General features: G+C 36.8%; 1 protein-coding gene and 1 long non-coding RNA gene across 2 annotated transcripts; one reads left to right on the forward strand and one right to left on the reverse strand.

Moving 5' to 3' along the window:
• Positions 1 to 923: 923 nt before the first annotated feature.
• LOC108476640 (probable U3 small nucleolar RNA-associated protein 11) lies at positions 924 to 4,129 on the forward strand. Its single transcript, XM_017778910.2, has 9 exons — positions 924 to 1,067; positions 1,548 to 1,655; positions 1,761 to 1,851; positions 1,961 to 2,052; positions 2,158 to 2,251; positions 2,363 to 2,438; positions 3,071 to 3,158; positions 3,299 to 3,398; positions 3,810 to 4,129. Exons 2-9 carry the CDS (start codon positions 1,600 to 1,602, stop codon positions 3,900 to 3,902), a joined length of 690 nt encoding a protein of 229 aa, XP_017634399.1. The 5' UTR covers positions 924 to 1,067; positions 1,548 to 1,599; the 3' UTR covers positions 3,903 to 4,129.
• Positions 4,130 to 5,788: 1,659 nt separating this feature from the next.
• On the reverse strand, positions 5,789 to 6,588 carry LOC128285171 (uncharacterized). Its single transcript, XR_008275602.1, has 2 exons — positions 6,330 to 6,588; positions 5,789 to 6,115 (listed from the first exon to the last, which is right to left on the reverse strand). It is a non-coding gene; the product is annotated as an uncharacterized LOC128285171 (long non-coding RNA).
• Positions 6,589 to 22,133: the final 15,545 nt, after the last annotated feature.

Here is a 22,133-nt window from a genome sequence, read left to right on the forward strand (position 1 = left end):
TCGTCCAGAGTTGAATTTTTCTTTTTCTTTTTTCCTGGCTTTGATGCAATTTCGTCCATGCTATCAACCCAAGCGGCCAATCTGTCATCTGTGCATAATTCACATGAACAGTTTAAAGCCCAAGGGCAATGTTTAGTTACAGGGTCTTTAAACATGTATAAAGGTTTTCCATCCGTGAAAAAGCTTTCTATTAGGCTTCTTTCTGGGCCGGGTTCACACAACGGACAACAACAGTCTAGATCATCTTGATCATGAAGTTGTGCTGGTTTTTCGTTTGGTTGCATCATCAACTGGGTTGGGAAAATGTCGGGATTTTGAGAGCTGTGAAGATGACTATGATCAAACTTGATTTCAGTCATTCCATCTCCCTTTGATGTGATCTGACTTGAGGTGGACTGGATCGACTGGCTATGCTCATGAAGTTTAGACACAGGGATTGCAAGAAAGAAGGAATTGTTGCAGGTATGCTATGCCAAAACTTAAACCCTTCATCCACACGGGTTATTCAACAGGTACTGCCTTTTAGCAACAAAGCCTTAATTCAAGAGACATATGTTATCCACATCAATATAAGTATGGTTGATCAGAATTTCAATATTTCTGATGTGCAGGGTCCATTATATGACAAGCACAGAGCATACTTTATTGTAAATTCTTTGTAAAGTCATCTGAAGTTTTCTAAGAGGTAGATGATTTAGAGAAAATGAAAGATCTTTAAAATGCCATAAGTAGAGAAAACACACTGGATTTTTCTTAAATTTTTTTATTTAATAAAATAAGCTAAACAATTAATATGGGCCGGGCCGGGTTAGGCTTAGCAATTTTTATTATATTTATTTTTTCTATTTTTATACTACTATAATTTGTTTTTACTTTCTTACCCCCATTATAAATTTATAATTATATAATATATTAACTTTTTTTTTCTTTCTTAAGTAAACACTATATCCCCTTTATTTTTTCCCGTTTTTCCCTTATCATTTACCATCCTTACCTTTGCCTCTGTATTTCAATCTCTGCAAAAAAAACCCTAGCCCAACATCATCATCTTCATAAAAGCAAATCAGGTATGTTAAAAATCTCATAAATTATCACGATTAAATGTTAAAGTTCTTTTTATCTATTTACTAAAGTTCTATTCTTGTTAAGGGTTTTTTTTTCTTTTTCTGATTCTGGGTAAAGTCAAGTTCGGCAGTGTCCTATTTTGACACACCTCAAGGTGTGTTCGGAACATATTCGGCCGTGTCGACGCGTGTCCGTGTCGGACACCAGTACGACACTGGTACGAGGGCATTTTCCCCGTGTCGGTGCTTCCTAGCTGGTAGCAAATTTTATCATGTTTATGTTACTATTATTTATTTGTAGTTGATTATTTTTTTTTGGATTTTTTTTGCTTTTAATTTGAATTAATGAATTTGGTTGTTATTAGTTTCTCGATGGAATTAGGGTTTTAGGGTTAAATTTAGACTGCAGTCTTTTCTATTTATTTTGCTGGCTATTTTGATTTTGTAACATTGCACCATATTCATAAGTTGCTTCATCTGCAGTTAGGTTTTAACCGTGAAGTTCTGGTGATTATTTGTTTTTCCTTACCTGAAAATGTCATCATTAAGGAATGCTATCAACAGACGTGCTCACAAGGAACGAGCTCAACCGTGAGTCTCAGCTTTTTTTTCCTTTCATTATAGCCATGCATTCTACATAACTTTTCCTTATTGTCCATTTGCTTTCGTGTTGTTCAATACTTGGTTATATTTTAGGTCATCGAGGAAAAAATTTGGGCTTCTTGAGAAACATAAGGATTATGTCGTCCGTGCGAAAGCATTCCACAAGAAGGAAGAAACGTTACGGGCAAGTTTATTTGTTTAGTGCATTCAATTTCTTGCTGTTTATATTATAGTATGTGCTCACTAATTTCTTCCTCTTTTTTTTGTGCTCTTTTTGTTGATTTGCTCTATAGAAACTCAATGAGAAAGCTGTATTTAGAAACCTGGATGAATTTTACTTTCAGATGATAAGAACGAGAACTGTGGATGGAGTTCATAAACCTGAGTAAAATACAGCTTTCTTGTTTATATTGTTTTCTATTCAGGCTTGCAAATGCAGAAAGCTTATTTGGTCTTCTTTTCTTATTTTCCGAATTCTTTATTTGTATAGGAGTCAGGCTAACAAATACGCTCAAGAAGAACTCATGCTAATGAAAACTCAAGACATAGGATGTATACTACAGAAATTGCAAAGTGAAAGGAAGGTACCAATGAATGATTTTTGGTTTATCAAGGGGTATATGATATTTCCTACATGGTAATGGTGATGAAAACTATGTGCAACTAATCATCGCTACTATTTTATTCTGCTGCAGAAAATTGAGAAGCTAACTGCAGTGTTGCATTCTGTTGATAATCATCCATCTAACAGACACATTTACTATGCAAGGATAGGTTTGATTTCTTAATATCAGTATATCACCCTTTTTTTTATTCCTTGTCTCTGGTTGTTAGCTAGAAACAGAAATTGTGAGCTGTTGTTGTACAAGACTAGTATAGGGTGATAACCTTTCAAGTAAAAAAGTGATTTACCTTTAGTTTGCCTTCTTTGAAATTCAACCGAAAAGTATCTACTTATCTTCTATAGTTCTACCACATTCTTTAAATAATATCCATCATGACATTTGATTTTTTAAGCTCTTTGGAAGTTTTAGTAACATTTATCGTATTAATTTGTGATACTTCTATAGTGTCAGAAATGCATCCATGATTGGCCGAAAGAGAAAAACAAAAAAGAAATATAGTTGAAATTGCTTGCTTTTGTTTTCATTGATTAGAAAAAATACTCTTATTTTGCATCCGTGGTTGCTTTCATTGTATGGTTGTTGGACCGGTAAAATTAGTTGAAATATAGTTCTTGAGCCCTAAGATATAGAACAGTTTAACGGTAATTGTTCTCATTATCTTCACAAACTGGGGAAAAAAAAGGAGACCTTTTGATGAATCAAAGAAAATTTTATACTTATTGATATTATGTATTGTTTTGAAATATAAGAAATATGTATTCATATATATACTTCTTTACAGGGAAGAAGCTAGAGAATTACAGTCACAAGCTTCAGAAAGCAGAGTTACTCCTCCTTCTGGTAATATCCCTGATCTTATTAAAAGGTTAGTTAATTGACAATATTTTACATGGTGTGTTTGATAAATAACTGGAATGGCCATTGACAATATGTTCACTGCCATAAGTTGTCTTCATCTTGACTATGATTTCCCATCTTTACACATTTTTGACCTTTCACATGTAGGAAGACAGCTGCTTCTTACAGGGAATTAGAAGCCAGGAAGAGTAGAGTGAATCAGCTGGAGAAGCTATATATGGAAATGTCACTGAAGAAGGAATTACAGGTACGGGTAATATTTTAGGGTTTAATTGCATCAGATGTCCTCAAACTATAGTCCAGAGTCTAAACTATTATCCAAATCCAAACTTCAAATCATAGTAATTGGGCTCTTATGGCTTGTCAACTTAACCATCAGCAAAGGCGTTAAATATTAGCATTCATTTTGATGTTGAGATGTTTAAAACACGAAAAACAAATTTTAAATACATGTGTACTTGTTGGATTGATAGTTTGGATTTAAAGTGTTCAAAAAATGGAACTCACTTTAAATCCGTGCTGTTCTTACGATAAAATTCGAGCACGTGTTTTAAATATGCTTTATGTCAAATCTAGTGCAATCAATCCAACATTTTAAGAAAATTTCAATATAATGTGGACAATGCAATTAAATTTTAAAATCGATTTCATGGTATAGAAAAAGGGTCGGAAGCGGAAACTCCGTGAAGACGAGTTAGTATGTCCAACCTCCAAGCCAGTGTATAAATGGAGATCAGAAAGAAAGAGGTGACAAAGATGGTTGTGTTGGTGAAGGAGGCAATTTGGCTTTAGCAGCTTTCCCCATGTTTCTTGAGAGATCTAAGCCATAAATATTGAAAGTTTTGCATTGTTATGATTTTCAGGGGCATGGGACCAATTATATATGATATGAGAATTATTATTACTTAAATGAGTTATTTATTTATTTATTATGTCTGAACTTATTGAATTCAATTTAATCCTAAATACTTTATAATACATTATTTTATATATTATGTAATTTAAAACACGTTAAAAATAAATCTATACTAAATATATAATATTATTATAATGTAAAAATTTAAATAATGTTAAGATGACTGTATAAAAATTTTAATAAATAAAAATATATAAAATTATTAAATATTAAAATAATATAAGAAAAATATTTTTTAAAATTAAAAATAATCGGAAGGGCCTAAAATGGGCTTGGGTTAGTCTTTTGTTAATATGAATGAATTTGGAAAAAATTTTTAGGCCCAGATTTTAAGTCGAGCTAAAGCTTGGGCAAGTATAAAATATATTAATATCATGTTTAAACCCAGCTCGAACTCGGCCCATGAGCACTTCTATGTTATGGGTAGTTTTACGCATTGTGCTAAAAAGAATAGATATGATCCAAAACCTATAATGAGATTATTAAAAAAATAATTTATTATAATCATATTTTTAAAATTTAATTAACTTAAGAGATGAATTATCGATTATTAAAAGATACAAAGTGAGCCAACTAACTTAATTAACTCACAATTATTATTTTTAATTTATTTCAAATATATTTATAATATAATATAATATATAATTTTAATTACCTAAACCCAAAATTTAACTACCCAACCCAACCAACAATCCATTAATACTAGCCCAAGATTTATTTATTTTTACTTAAACACAAACCCAATTACCCAATGGATTTAATTAAAGATAAACTCATTAAACAATTAGTAAGTTTATATTTTGATCGCTGAATTTTAAAAAGTTATAAAATGATCATTAAATTATTTAAAACTTTTCATTTAAGTCACTGGACTATTAAAATCACTGTTTTATGGCCATATTTATTCGCACTACCTATAATCGAAAAGTCTCCTTCCTTCCCTTTCTCTTGAACATCATGGATCTACAAACTAAAATCTAGACAATTTTCTTTTTTGATCTTCAACACTGACCATCAAATCAACTTGGAGCTTGCTAGCTGAACTTTTGAAAAAAACTTAATTAGCTCTGTGACTTAAATGAAAACTTTCCAATAGTTCAATAACAAATTTGTAACTTTTTAAAGTTAAGTGACCAAAATTGAAACTTAGTAAGAATTTAGTGACCTTGAGTGTAGTTTACCCTTTAAAAAATCAACCCAAGCCTAATTAAAAACCATCGGTTGCTCCCAAGTCCATATCTGTTTGCAGATACCAAACCCTAGCTCTTTCCCACCCAAAATCCCAAACCCACCCCTCTTCCCACCAGGTGCTTCCATTCACGTCATCGATTGCTTCCCTTCACGTTGCTTTCTTCATCGTCTCCATCAATTGCTTGCTTCACTTTTCACTTAGTGGCTAGCTATTTTTTTTTTCAAAGGTCGGTTAAAGACTTCAAATTTGGATTAATTGTTTACTCTGTATTTAAATTTTGAGTTTTTTATGTGTATTTGGCAGTAGGCATATGAGGCTTCAAAATTTAACTTTTTCTTATTCAGTTGAATTCTGATTGTTTAACTTGATGCACTGCTATTGGTGTTAAAATTGATTTTTTTACCTTAAAAAAAATCATTGTACAGGAAAACAAAGAATTAAAAAAAATTAAGTCTAATTGTGCTGGGAATATATGTAATCAATAACTTAGGTCTTTAAATAGAATTAAAAAAAAAAACCTCTTTCGTCACTGGCTGGTAGCAAATTTTATCATCTTTGTAATAGGCTGAATTTGCTTGGGCCCAAAACCAGATATAAAAACCAAAGTCCAAAATAATTAAACCAGTCCAAAATTACAGCCTAAATTACTAAACCCAAACAAGCCCAAAACTAAAAAACCTAACCCAATACCTAAGCCCACAACCTAAACATTTTTCAGCCAAAAAAAGGGAATGAAACCCTAGCAGCCGTCACTCCTTGCCACATCAGCATCCGACGCTCGTGCCTCCGTCACGCACGACCTTCACGACGTACGCCGCTCCACCACGCTACGTCAGTAGCGTGTTCACCCACGCACCTGCAAATATGCAAAAATAAGTTGTAAAAAGGCTATAAAAGCCTCACGAAAATCAAGTAGAGGAGGTTTTTTTTTTATGAATATACAATACACACGAGATCAAATACCCAAAAGCAAAAAATTAAATGTGGTATTTTGTTTTTATTTATTGTTTTTTTTCTTTTTACATATCTATCTAACTAGTTTTTCAAAGAAAGAAAAAATCAAAACTTACCCCTTTGGTTTCGTTAGCGCTGTCACGGGGGGCTGAGGTCGTCGTCTCAGATAAAAGATGACATTTTTGGGCTCGAGAAGTCGAAAAACCCAAAAAAATGGGTCTTTTAGGTTTTCGGCCACTGCGGACGGCGGCGCCGTTGCCAGCGATCGGCGGCCTCTACGGTGGTCTGGCGCCGGAGCAAGGCTGGATTGATGGCTGGAAATCGAGGTAGGGGAGAGCTTTTTTGGAGAGTTTCTGAATTTTTTTTTGAAAGAATAGGGAGAATGAACTTTTTTTTAGAAAATAACTTTTATAGAGCTATCAAAACGACGTCGTTTTGGGCTGGCCATAATAGCCTTAAAACGACGTCGTTTCGCCCTTACCCGAGCACTGACCCGACCCGTCCGGAGGATCCTCATTTTTTTATTAATGGGCTATTTGCCCTTGTAGTCCTTCCAGCTTTTATCTGCTTGCAATCAAGTTTTTTTTAATTTTTAATTTTGACCCTGTGATTTATTTTGGTTTTCAATTAAGCCCGCCTTGGAGCTGCGCGTGTTGGAGGGGCATTATTTCCCGCTTTGGTCCCTCCTTGTTATTCGCGCATTCAATTTGGTCCTTTTCTCTTTTATTTATTCCCAAATTTTCCCCAAACTTCTGTTTTAAGTTCAATTAAGTTTTTTCTTCTTCTTATTTTGGCTATTTTATTAAATTAAATAATAATGTTATTATTATTTTTACTATTATTGTTTATTATCGTTATTATTATTACTACTATTATTATTATTATTATTTTATTTTACTATTATTTATATTCATTATTGTTATTATTATTACTATCATTATTATTTTTACTATTACTATTATTTTCTATAATTATTATTTCTATCATTATTATTATTATTTTGCTATTATTATCATCATCATCATCATCATCATCATCATCATTATCTTATTATTATTATTATTATTATTATTATTATTATTATTATTTTTATTTTTAAAACCATTTCATTCAAAGTTTCCTTATTCATATGTTTATTTGCTCATTCTCAATTTAAATTAAAATTTTTCACTAGAATTTTCTTTACTATTTCATTTATTATTCCTTTATTATTTTATTTATTTCATTTTTATTTGGTTTTTGTTCTCATCGTTATTTTCTTATTATATATTTATTTACTCATTTATTCATTTATGTCTTTATATACCTGCAAGTTTATGTTATTCGTTATTATTATTGTATTTGCTTTATCATTATTCGCCAAGTACGACCATTTTCGCGTTTTAACCAATTTTCGATTTTAAATGTTACAAAGATTTTATCCCTTTTTTACCCAAACTCATAAAAAAAGATTTTCCAAATAAAGATAATATTTCGTGTTTAGAAATTCAAGAAATCGTGCCCTAACGTGTTGGGTTTTGATTTTTCGCTTGACCAAATAACTAAATATCCTTTCGAAATTCCGTCCATGTTTTCTTAAATTAAAAAACAAGGCAATATTTCGTGTTCGGAAATTCGATAAATCGTGCCCTAACGTGCTGGGTTTCGATTTACCGTTTGGACCAAATAGCCAAATATCCTTTTACAATTTTGATGCATGAGTTTTGGAAATCATGAGATAATCTTGGTATCGAGGGTTTGAAATGTTGTATCCTAACGTGCTGGATATGATATTTTATTCCTTCGGAACAAGAGAGTTTCAATATCCAATTCAGGTTATCCAAACATTTTTAAAAGAATTGTATTTTAAAATCTTTTCAAATTTTCAACATTAGGACGTTAATTAATTAATAATGTATCAATTTTGGGCGTTACAAGGGTGCTAATCCTTCCTCGTGCGTAACCGACTCTCGAACTCATTTTCTAGTTTTTTGTAGACCAAAAACATTGTTTTAATAAACCAAAATGTTGTATTAAAATGATCGATCACAAGGTGACCTGATCACACCTAAACAAAAAGGATTGGTGGCGATTCCATTTTCATTTTTAAAGTCGATCCCCGTTTTTTCAAAATACCAAAATAAAAATGGTTTCGACAGCTTGGCGACTCCGCTGGGGACCAATAAGAGAGTCAAGCTGTAAAATCGATTATTTTTTATCCTTTTGTCGAAGATTGAAAATTTGATTTGAAAAATCATGGTTCTTTTGTCGCATTTGTTTGTGTCATGTCATATGTTTGTTGTGATTCGAGTCTCGTAGGATATTTCTGCATTATATTGCATGACTGTTGTGGTCACACCTTTTAAGTGAGAGTGAGAAACAATTTCCTTCGTGAAGTTTTCACCTCTGTGCAGGATAGTGGATTGCTTTCGGGATATATTCGTACCTATGTTTTTGTGAGGTTTTCACCTCCATGCAGCCATAGGAAATGTATTCCCCTGAACTGAACTCGGTCCATATGAGCCTATAATGGGTGAGGATCGAGGAATCTGCCGGTTTGGGTACCTCTACCTTAGCACCAAACCTAATGTAGAAAACCCTAAGAGCCTACCCTAGGTAGAACTACGCCAAACCCTAGTGGACATCCAGATAGGTGTTTGATTTTTTTTCATTTGCTTCGAATTTTATTTTTGGTGTATGATACTGACTACTTGTGTTTTATTTTGGCTATGATTGCATGTCATTTCATATTTAAGAGACGTTGATTCACGTTCAATTACTAATTTAGAGAGCTTGTCATGGAGAATGAATTTCTTAATAAAGTGGAAGATAACGCGGCTGTCCGTCTATGTTCAGAGAAAACGTAATTAGAGAAAGGGGATAATCTAGCCGAGGGGTACACATCAAAATTATGGGATTTCATCCGTATTAGCGTGACACAGAATGATCTTCGGGAATTGAAAGAGTTATGGGTCAATTGGCATGATGAAGTCAAGCAACTATTTTACAGTAATTATGGTGATTTGCCTTACCTACTCGACATCAAGGTGGACAAGCACTTGTTTCGAGCTCTGACTCAATTTTGGAATCCCGCTTATAGTTGTTTTACTTTTGGGAATGTAGATTTGGTGCCTACAGTAGAAGAGTATACAACCCTGCTTCGTTGTCCAAAGATTCAAGCTGACAAGGCCTATTCTAGAGCCGCTAATGTCTCGAATTTCGTGAAGAAATTAATATCACGGGAATCAGTGAACAGTGGGTCATGACTCGTACCAAACAAAAAGGAGGAATCAAATGTATTCCTTGGAAAAGCTTGCGAGACCTCATTTTGGCGCACCCGGATGTGAAGAAAAAGGTCGATATTTTTGCTTTAAACGTTTACGGGCTAACTATTTTCGCTATTATGCTAGGGTATATAAACGAGGCAGTTTCTGATCTATTTGAACTACTGGATAAGGAATTCATGCCGGTTCTCGCGATTTTAGCCGAAACATTTAGATATTTGAATGCATACAGGAGAGTTTGCGAGGGCATATTTATAGGGTGTGCGCAGTTGTTGTTAGCTTGGTTTCACGGCCATTTCTTGAAGGTGGATCAAGTTTCTTATTGGGTTTTCTCTGAGAATTACTCTCCGTTAATGGAGATAGCGGCCACGCCCAAGAGAGATGACATATCAGAAGAAAATTGGATCGCGCTCCTTCGAAATCTCTAGGAAAAAGACGTTGAGTGGAGAGCTCCTTGGTTGGTTCCTGACGAAATTCTTTACAGATGTGAGAGTTTTGACTGGGTTCCTTTGTCGGGAATTTGGGGAGCCGTTGGGTATGCTCCTTTGCTCGTGCTGAGGCAATACAAATCGAAACAATTCATACCAACAATGTATGGGCTAGCTCAATGTGAGTTTTCGTATAAGGGGGATAGCTATAAGAAAAAGTTTCAGGAAATATGTGATTCATGAAGCCAGACTCGCCGAATGAAAAGATTAGCTGTGGATCTACTGTCGACTCCTGAATATAAGGGGTGGTGGAGTAAAAGAATCAACGACAACATCCCCGTGCTAAGTGAAGAAGGCGCGTCGTTGATGGAAGAATATCTGCAAGTAATCCCCTTCGAGTTAGAGATTATAAAACAAGACTGCGAAAAGAGGAGTTCGGAGTTAGGAAAGAAGAAAGAGCAATTGGAGGAGGAAAATATGCATTTGAGGTTAGATGCTGATGTTTAGAAACTCGTGGCCGAGAAGTTGAGAAAAGAAAAAAGGAAGGCCGAAGAGGACTTGGACAGTTTGAAGACTAATTACAAGAAGCTGCGTATGTCGATGAGAATCACCGGATTGGGAAATATGTCAGAGCAGTGGCAATAAGAAGTCCAAGAAGAAAAGGCTAGAGCTGATCAGTGAAAGAAGAGGTTCCATGATACTCGAGCACAAGAAAACGCTTTAAAAAGGAGCTTGGTTGAAAGCCAAAATGAGAAGGAGATGTTAGGAGCTCAGGTAGCGGAGTTAGAAAAGGCCTTATATTAGCATCATAGCCGTAACTCCGACATTGAATTAAGGGCCAGCCTGAGCAAGATCGAAGATTTGAAAGGAAAGGTAGAAGAACTCGAGACTGCACTACAGAGCTGTGAACTTCAAATTGAATTCCTTGAGTTAAATAATTAGTAGTGGAAGGAGCAGTTCCGTCGATCACAAGACCAGGTTAGGGATAGGGATTACGTTATGGGTAAGGTTGTGGCTCAGATATGAGTGATGACCAATCATTTACAGACCTTAGCAGTCCAGGCTGACGTGCTATATGTGAAGTACGAGTTAGAGTCGGACCGGGGTCGAGAGCTGGCTTGGCTTCTTGAGAGAGTCAAAACTTTGAGCATCAAGGCAAAGCCGTATATATGATCTGTTTTATGTAAAGGATTTTGTTTTTTTAATAAAGTTATTCTAAATGGAATTGGATCAGAATCGATGCCTTTTTAGTTTTGCACTCATCTCATGCATTTGCATTACATTACATCATGTGCATTAAATTTCACAAAAGAACCCTAATTACTTAGAAATCATGTTATAGTTACCCTAGGACATCACTACTACACACGGATAAAAACTAAAGCTATAGATCAAAGGTTGGAAAAATTGGAACAAATGCAGAAGAAAATGCAAGATCGGCTGCAAATTCAAATGCAAGAGCAACTGGCCAAGATTCAGCAGGATATGAAGGATCAGATGATAGAATAAAAAAAGAGCATGATAGATCATGTTGCTTGGAGGGCCAAGAAAAGGAAAGAGCCCTATGGTCAATTTTGGGGATGACAGTGAGACCCTTATCTATCCGTCGGGTTTTGCCTCAACAAATACCCGAGCACAACCCAATGCATATCCATCTAGGGTGTCTGTCAATATCAGTCCTCGGTATCAGACAGGTGTTTTGACATTAACAAACTTCCCGATAGGCTCAGGCTTCGGAGACAATCCGAAAAATACCGGTGTCCCTGATCTTGATGACATGACGGAGATAAAAAGGGCATGAGTGGAACTCCCAAAGTAATTGGAAGACTGATTCAAATGGCTAGAGGAGAAATTTAAAGCATTGGAAAGCGTTGATTATCATTGTGGAGTAGATGCTAAGGAGTTAAGCCTGGTCCCAGAATTGGTACTCCCTCCGAAGTTCAAAATGCCGGAGTTTGAAAAATACAACGGAACCAGCTATCCTGAGGCTCACATCACTATGTTTTGTTGGAGGATGACTGGACATGTCAATAATGATCAGTTATTGATTCACTCTTTCCAGGACAGCTTGACTGAGGCTGCAGCCAAATGGTACAATCAGTTGAATCGTACCTAAGTTACATCATGAAGGGACTTAGCATAGGCCTTCATGAAGCAATATGGCCATGTGACGGACATAGCGCCTGACAGGATCATGTTTAGAACATGGAGAAAAAGTCGAGTGAAAGTTTTAGGCAATATGCTCAGAGGTGGAGAGAAGTTGCTACACAAATCCAACCACCGGTGCTGGAAAAAGAAACAACCATGTTCTTCGTTAATACCTTGAAAGCACCTTTTATTAATCATATGCTGGGTAGCACAACTGAGAGTTTCGCAGATATAGTGATGTCCGGTGAAATGATAGAGAATGCAATAAGGTATGGAAAGATAGAGGCTGGAGAAAGCACCAAGAGGTCAGCCTCGAAGAAAAAAAAATGAAGTCAGTAATTTGAGTATGGGTTATGCAAAACCAATCACGATAAATCAATCGAGAACCGTAGCCACGGGCCAGCAAGCCTCGCCAAGACAAGAGCCCAATACAAAGCAAAACACGTAGAAACTTCAGTTTACTCCCATTCCAATAACGTATCGGGAGCTGTATAAAAGTTTATTTGATGCACACGTTGTATCCTTTGTCTACTTAAAATCGATGCAACCCCTATACCCCAAGTGGTATGACGCAAGTGGTCAATGTGAATACCATGAGGGAATCTCGGGGCACTCAATAGAGAACTCCCTTTCTTTCAAAATGCTAGTCGAAAGGCTCATCAAAATGGGCGTTGTGAAGTTTGACGATGCACCTGGTGTAGGAAATCCGTTACCCAATCATACTGGCAATGTGGTGAATGTGTAACACCCCAAACTCGGCCCAGACTTTACGACCGAATCCGGCGTGTCACATTGAAGTGTTTTTCGAAAACCATGTTTTCATTGAAAACCAAAACGTGATTCATTGTAATAATCAAAGCATTGTTAACAACCTTGTAAAATCTTATGGGAAACTTTGAAAACTTGTAAACCTTTGTAGTGGCAGAAACATGTTATTTTAAAAAACAGTTAAGTATCGAAAAAAATCAAACCTTCTTTGTCATGGCTTAAAGTGAATGGATACTACGCACCAGGTAGGATTCAAGAAAAGAGGAGGTGAGTCAATTAGACTGCTTAAGTACCTAGTTCTTCCATGATCCAATCCTAGACATGCATACATCCATTGCCACACTTTAAGCTTATTACTTGTCCACGAACAACAAATTAAGTTTAAGTCTATTTAAAATATTTATTTCCTTTGAAAACATTTACGTTGCGGAAGCTTTGCTTAGTTATCGTGATATTTTAAAAATAAGTAACTTTTATAAAACGCGCCCTAGAGCTAACCAATTTAATAACCCAAAATATTAAAAATAATAAAAAGAGCGGCCTTATTACAACTTTAACCAGAATAAAAATAATCAAAATAATAAATGCGAAACTTATTTTAAAGAAAACAGAAACTTAATCTTCGTGGCTACTCTGAATCCCGCCCAGCTCCAAGTCCACCAACTAGGGCTCACCTGCAAAGATGGGAAAAAGGGGGGTGAGTTTGGAAAACTCAGTGTGTAAAGTATCCCAACCAGAGCCCAAATCAGTTCAAGCTTTATTGGGCCTAAGCCATATTCAGAATTTAGTGTTAACTGGCCTTAGCCCATATCAATATTAATCTGGGCCATAGCCCCTTACAGTAACAGAGTATATTGGGCCTAGCCCATATCAGTATTAATCTGGGCGTAGCCTATACAAGTCGAGATATATTGGGCCTTGCCCATATCAGCCTGATTAGGCCCATTTCAATACAATCTCATATGATTAATGCATGATAACCCCATCCAACCACTGCACTTGCCTCCTTCCATCCCTACACTTCACGTGGGAATAAATCACCCACGCCATCCCTACACTTACAGTGTTAGCAGGTTCTTGACTAACTATAATCCGTAGTAAAGTCGCTTATATCAAAATACGTAGCACGACCACCGAACAGGTTCTTCCTCCATAACAAAACCCAACCCCATGCAACAGATATACATGTCATGGCATACAACAAACATAATCAAAATATCATGCATTTCAGTCAAAATTAACCCTAGGGGTATAACGGTCATTTTGCACCTAGGGGTAAAATGGTAATTTTCATACTTAGGGGTATTTTAGTAAAATTTACTATTCTAGAGTTTATATACATATTATAACTATTAACACATTAACAGAAGCACTTACTGAGCATTTTTACCGAATTGGGCCCGTTGGCCCACTAACCCATTTTCGGCCCATTAAGCCCAAATATACTGAAGTGCACGAAATTGCGCACTCTGCAATCATACTGCTTGCGATTACCAAAATTAACAACCATAACACCTCACAAGCGCTCGCACGCTCGCAAGTTCACAAATGCCGGCTTTTTAGCTTTTCGACTTTTGCCGATCTAGTCTATGAGTGGGTGTCGTTTACACACCTGTTTTATGATGATTCGTTGACGAGATCTACGCACAAACTGCCTACAATTGTATTACTACCATGTTAATCTAACTATCAAAAACGAACTACATATTAACTCCTTACCATATTCGGCCAATAACACCTTAGGCACTAGCGATCCTACCTTTGCCGAAGTTAGCGACTAGGTTTAGATCCAGTTGTTCCACTTGTCCAAGCCCTTGATCAACAGCCTCTAGATCACACTATTATCAAAATAAAGTAATTATCACAACCCTTAGGGCTATAAATCCAAATCGACAGCCTCCCTAACCTTTAGGGGTTTCGGCTTTTTCTAAAGTACAAAATAAAGACTAGGTTGGAAAGACTTACCACCGATTCCTTCAATCAACGATTCCTCTTAGTTCCTACTCGATTTTGATGCAGTTCTAAGCCCTCAAATGATAACAAAAGTCGAGCCTTCAGTGATCTTAAAATTTGGCTATGTCCTTATGGCTATGCGTTTTCGGCTTTTTGTAACAGTGAAGAAAAGATGAGGATTTTGTAATGGCTTTGTCGACAGAAACTTGGGGTTTAGAGGACTAGAGAATCGGTCAAGAATGATGAAGAGAAGTAAAAAGATTTGGCTAGGAAAAATCGGCACAGAAGAAAATATAGGCTTTCCGGATTTCGGCTTTTTATGGCAAATGGCTATGAAGGTTTAGAAACGACTGATAAAAGATAGAGATGTACAAGATGATAGGAAGATTCGGCTATAGAGGAAAAAAGAAAAAGATGAGGAGAAAGTAGATGGAGAGAAAAATAAAAGAAAAGAAGAAGGAAAGAAAATGGAAGAAGAGAAAATATCAAAACCCAAAGGAAATATTCTAAAATACCCCAAATATATACTGAAGAAAAAAAAACAATCAAAGGGAACAAAAATCAGCATTGGCTAATTTACTCAAATCCAAGAGACTAGCCGAAACAACTCTCAACTACCACCCCATAGTTGGCTTAAATACTTACCCCACCTCTTTCTAATTTGAATTCCATTAAAATTCATTCCTTAATTTTTGCCAAAATTTTAATTTGAATTACACCCAAATTCTTTCCCCGTACAGTAACCTACTTAATTCAAATTCCAATCAAGGTCTGGGTGTTTCGGTCCAGTTCAAATACCTTCTCCACGTGCAGCAAAAATCCAAACCTTGCGTGCGCGAACTGCAGCTCGAACCCCAGACCTTCGTCCGCCTTGTGCCCACACCCGTGCTGCTGGCCACTGCACCAAGCTTCCTTCCTTACTAATATATGGTCGCAATAAATTATAAACCTTACCTGCTTCAGTTCTGGCCCACTTTAAAAATAAAACAAAATTCACCCGCGTACGGAATCGAACCTGCACCCTCTCCATATGTCCAAAGACGTCATACCATCTGCGCCACAGCGCTCTTTGTGTTAAATTATACCCGCAACTCCTCTTAACCTTATTCTAGCCGATCGCATATTAAAAAACCCAAATTGTGCACGCCGCCTTGAACCTGTGCTCCTCCCACGCCTCCTAGCACCCTTAGCCACTGGGCGGATGCTCTTGTGCTAAAACTCACCCTATTTTATTAATGAAGCTTCTTGCCTGATTCCCTTAAGAGGCCAAATTAAAACAATTTTTTCCTAAAGTTTAAACACCAAAACAACAATACTTTTATAAATATATATTTTATTTTTATTTTTTCTATCTAATAATAATAATTATAATAATAATAATTTTATAAATATATCTAATAATAAAATTTCAAATATCAATAATACAAGAAATAATAATAATTTTCATAAAAATTTTCAAACATACATACAATAATATTTTTCTAAGAACAATAATTTTATCTCATAATACTAATTATCCGTAATAATAAATATAGTAAAAATTTTCTAGTAGTAATTTAATTCAAATTTTTTTCTTAAACGATAATATTTAACACTTCTTAATTATTCAAGTTTTCTTCTATCTGAATCCTAGACTCAAGGCTCAATTTTTTCTAGGCCCAATTTTTGGGGCGTGAATGCGATAGTTGAGAATATGGGGAGGAGAATCAAGTTGAATGCTGCAGAAATAAGAACCCCGTTAAGTGAGGTTTTGAGGAAAATGGTGGAAAGAGGGTTAATCATGCAAAACTTGGTGAACAAATCCCGAGAAGCAAGAAACTATTATGAGTTCCACGGGGAGGAGAACCATGAGATTCAGAGATGCAGTGAATTCAGGGCCCTGGTGCAGTGTCTAATGGACAACAAGGAGCTCGAGTTCTTTGAGTTCACTGAAGGAGAGGACGTTTGCACCGCAGGAGAAGGGTCGGTAGAAAAGGTCTATGAGGCTGGTTGCCTAGTGGTAATTATCTCACGGCCAAAGATCAGCGGAGCTGGAGTAAAAGTTACACCAAGAGTTGTATTTCAGAAACCTGTGGCTTTTCCTTATAAAGATAGCAAAAAGGTGTTATAGAATTATAACTGTAATGTGACAGTCTTGGGAGAGGAAAGTTTGGGCATCACGCAAAACACAAAAGTCGAACCTGTAAAAAGGAAATCTTTGACAATCGAACAAGGGGGAGAAAGGTCAGAACAACTGGTTAATGAACCGGTAATGGAGAATGAAGCCAAGGAGTTTTTGAAATTCCTAAAACATAGAGAGTATAGTGTTGTGGAACAATTACACAAGTAGTCGGCACGTATATCAGTATTGGCTTTGCTCTTAAACTCAGAGATACACCGTAATACGCTAATGAAGGTATTGAACTAAACCTATGTCGCTGATGACATTTTGGTAAACAAGATAGACCGCATTGTTAGCAACATAAGCACCGACAACTTCATCTCTTCAGTAACGATGAAATACCTCCAGGAGGTATGGGATCCACCAAGGCTCTGCACATCACCACCCGTTGCAAAGGGTATACATTATCGAAGGTACTAATTGATAATGGATCGATACGGAATGTCTTGTCCCTGTCCATATTGAATAGTTTGCCTATAGACAGCTCTCATATGAAGATATGCCAGAACACAATAAGGGCATTCAACGGCACCGAAAGGAAAGTAATGGGAAGGATTGAGGTACTTTTTCAGATTAGACTAAACACATATGAGGTAGATTTCCTAGTGATGGACATCAGGTCTTCTTATAATTGTTTATTGGGGAGGCCTTAGATTCACTCAGCGGGGGCAGTACCATTGTCATTGCACCAAAAGTTAAAGTTGGTGACAAAGGGCCGACTGATAATGATAAACACAGAGGAGGACATTATTGCACCCATTACCAGTGATGCGCCGTATATATAAAATGATGGGAAGGAAATAAAGTGTTCTTTTCGGTCATTGGAATTAGTAATTGCAACTTTCATCATCGAAGAAGCAAGGTCCCAATGCCAAAAATATCCTAAGCTGCGAAGATGAGCCTACAACTGACAATAGGAAAAAGGGGCATTGCTTGGAAGGGGACTCGAGAAATACCTCCATGGATGGGTTGAAGTGCCAATCTTGGTTGATAAGTAGGATTGTTTTGGTTTGGGGCATAAGCCAGACGCCAAACAGTGGAAGGAAGAGCTAGAAAGGAGGCAAGTGAGACGAAGGGCACGATTGAGTAGGGTAGAGGTCAAGTGAAAGTCAATGACCTTTCCCCATATATCTAATACATTCGTGTCAGGAGGAATTATCCATCTTGAACCGAAGATGACAAGAGAAGGGACGACTGAAGATTTGATGGGAAATTTAAGCATCAACGCCGTATCAGAAGAGGGAGAGATGGGAGAAGACTTATTGGGAATTCGCCCTTATGCACCTGGAAGTTTTCTGAACAACTGGACTGTGGAAGAAATTCCTATAGTTCTTAGAGCTAATACGGAGTAATGTTCAAAACACACTTTTTGTCTTACACCTAGAAACAGTAAGAATCTTTTGTGAAATAGGCTCATGTTCAAACGTCTTTATTTTCAATAAAAAATGCACTTTTGTGTCTCATTTTAGATAAATATTCTTTTATTTCTCATTTCATTCATAATCATGCCATACAAATAAGCCACTCTTAGATTCATTCTTGGATATTCTTTTGTGCCTACAATAGGTCTCCAGATATCAACGACACGAGAGGCGCTGCTACAGACTCAAAATCTCTTTTTGGACGAGATATGCATTTAGAGGGATCTCTGGATTTTAAAGGTGATAAAGATTGTGGATTATCTCCAGATTTGTTAAGGATAGTAGAACGGGAAGACAAACAGATTCTACCTTATAAAGAGACAATTGAGAATGTGACCTTAGAAGAAGGGAAAGAGGTGAAAATTGAAACTTGCATAACCGAGGAAACAAGGCAGGACCTAATTAAACTACTGCAAGAGTTCAAAGATATCTTCGTACGGTCATATCAAGACATGACTGGGTTAAGCGCTGATATTGCGGTGCATCACATCCCCATAAAAGAAGAGTGCAAGCCAGTTCAGCAGAAGCTTCGAAGGATGAGACCCGATATTGTAATAAAAATAAGTGAAGAGGTCAAGAAACAATTTGATGCTGGGTTCTTACAAGTGGTTAATTACTCAGAATGAGTAGCCAACATTGTCCCCATCCCTAAGAAGGATGGAAAGTGCGGATGTGTATAGATTACAGAGACTTAAATAGGGCCAGCCCAAAGGACAACTTCCCCTTGCCTCACATCGACACTTTGGTGGATAACATGGCAGGTTGCTCACTATTCTCCTTCATGGATGGTTTCTCGAGATACAATAAGATAAAGATGCATCCTGAAGACATGAAAAACACCACATTCATAACTCTATGGGGAATATTTTGCTAGAAGGTGATGCCATTCGGGTAAAAAAATGCGGGTGCAATGTATCAAAGAGCCATGGTAACCTTGTTTCACGACATAATACACAGAGAAATTGAAGTTTACGTCAACGATATGATTGCAAAATCTCAAACAGAAAAAGAGCATATACAGGTTTTGAGGAAATTATTCTTGAGGCTGAGAAACTTTAAACTAAAGCTCAATCCAACAAAATGTACTTTCAGGGCTGGGTTAGGAAAGCTACTCGATTTCGTAGTCAGCGAAAAGGGCATTGAGGTTGACCCCGATAAAGTCAAGGTTATACAAAATTTGCCTCCGCCGTACACTCAGAAGGAAGTTCGAGGTTTCCTAGGGAGATTTAATTACATCGCCCGGTTCATTTCACAGGTAATTGAGAAATGAGACCCCATATTTTGTTTCCTCAAGAAACACAACCCAGGTGGTAAGATGATGAGTGTCCGAAAACCTTTGACAAGGTTAAACAATATTTGTCCAATCCCCATGTACTAACGCCACCTAATCCTGGTAGGCCACTGATATTGTATTTGACAGTATTTGACAATTCAATGGGATGTGTGCTTCGCCAACATGATGAGACAGGAAAGAAAGAAAATGCGATATATTACCTCAGTAAGAAATTCACTAAGTGTGAAATGAGATACTCGCCAATTGAGAAATTATGTTGCGCCTTGGTTTGGACAACTCAGAGATTGAGGCAATACATGTTGTACCATACGACTTGGTGAATCTCAAAACTGGACCCGCTAAAGTACATGATGAAGCCAACTACTTTAAACAGAAGGATGGACCGATGGCAAATTTTACTTTCCGAATTTGACATAGTCTATGTGAACCAGAAGGCTGTGAAAGGGAGTACAATAGTAGATTTTCTAGCCAGTAGAGCTCTATAAGATTACGAGTCTTTGAACTTTGATTTTTCTAATGAAGATCTAATGTATGTGGCAACTACTGAGGAAGACATTCCAGAAGATCATCCATGGAAACTGAATTTTAATTGAGCACTGAACGTCGTTGGTAATGGAATTGAGGTAGTCCTGATATCCCCAAGTGGATATCATTATCCATTAACTTGCAAATTGGATTTTGACTGCACAAACAATATGCCAGAAAATGAAGCATGTATCATGGGAATCCGTGTAGCCATAGAGTACAAAATCAAGGTGCTAGAGGTGTATAAGAATTCTGCACTAGTGATCTATCAGCTCAAAGGTGAATGGGAAAAAGAAACCCAAAGTTGATCAACTATCGAAAGCTAGTTCTGGAATTAATTGAGGTTTTTGATGATATCACTTTCTGTTACCCCCCGCAAGATGAAAACCAGATAGTTGACGCCTTGGCTACATTAGCTTTTATGATCAGAGTAAATAAACAAGAGGATGTGAAGCCGATCCAGATAAGTGTTTGTGAGGCTCCAACTCATTGCTGTAATATCGACGAAGAAGAGGAAATAGATGGTTATCATTGGTATCATGATATTCTACGATATGTGAAGAATCATGAATACCCTTATCAGACAACTGAAAATGATAAAGAGAATGTTGAGGAGGTTGGCCAGTGACTATGTCTTAGACGAAGAGATCCTGTATAAAAAGAGGAAGGATCAGGTGCTGCTAGGATGTGTAGATGCGGTGGAAGCTAAGAAAATCTTGGAAGAAGTCCATGAGGATGTCTGTGGGACGCATGCTACTGGTTTCAAAATGGCTGGGAAAATCATGAGATTCGGTATTACTGGTCCACGATGGAAAGAGATTGAATCAGTTACGCCAAGAAATGTTATAAGTGCCAAATTTATTGAAACAAGATTCACGTACCTCCTTCACTTCTTCATGTTATGGCTTCTCCATGGTCTTTCTCAAAGTGGGGCATGGACGTCATTGGGCCGATTTCGCCGAAGGCTTCTAACGAACATCATTCATCTTTGTGGTCATCGATTACTTTACCAAGTTGGTAGAGGCTGTTTCGTACGCCAATGTCACAAAGTCAGCGATCAGCAAGTTCTTGAAAAAGGAGATCATATGTCGATATAACATGCCGAAAAGGATCATATCTAACAACGCATTAAATTTGAATAACAACATGATAGTGGAGGTCTGTAATCAGTCCAAAATTAAGCACCACAACTCGTCACCATATCGCCTGAAAATGAATGGTGCAGTCGAGGCGGCTAATAAAAATATTGAGAATATCGTGGGAAAAATGACCGAGACCTACAAGGATTGGCATGAGAAGTTACCATTTGCTCTACACGCCCATCGAACATCTGTCAGAGCTTCTACCGGGGCAACACCATACTCATCGGTTTATAGAATGGAGGCAGTTTTGCCCATTGAAGTCGAAATTCCTTCTCTCGGGGTTTTATCATAGTAAAAGCTGGACGAAGCAGAATGGATCCAATCCCTGTATGATCAACTGAACTTGATTGAAGAAAAGAGGCTAAAGGCTATCCGTCATGGTCAAATGTACCAGAAGTGAATGATGCGAGCTTACAACAAAAAGGTTCACCCCAAAGTATTCAATAAGGGAGACTTGATATTGAAAAACATCCTCCCTATACAAAAAGATTTCAAGGGGAAATAGATTCCAAACTGGGAATGACCTTATATGGTAAATAAGGCTTTTTCTAGAGGAGCGCTGATATTAACTGAGATGGACGGTAAGAGCCTGCCTAGCCCAGTAAATTTGGATTCAGTTAAAAGGTACTTCGCTTAAAGGAGAGACCAAGGCGAAAACTCGCAAATGGCGCTTTGAGGTCAAAAAAATAAAAAATAGAGAGGCCAAGGCGAAAACCCGCAAAGATTTATTTATTTTAATTACCTAAACCCAAAATTTAACTACCCAACCCAACCAACAATCTATTAATACTAGACCAAGATTTATTTATTTTTACTT

The sequence above is a fragment of the Gossypium arboreum genome, chromosome 12 (genome assembly GCF_025698485.1).
Source record: "Gossypium arboreum isolate Shixiya-1 chromosome 12, ASM2569848v2, whole genome shotgun sequence".
NCBI classification, from domain to species: Eukaryota; Viridiplantae; Streptophyta; class Magnoliopsida; order Malvales; family Malvaceae; genus Gossypium; species Gossypium arboreum.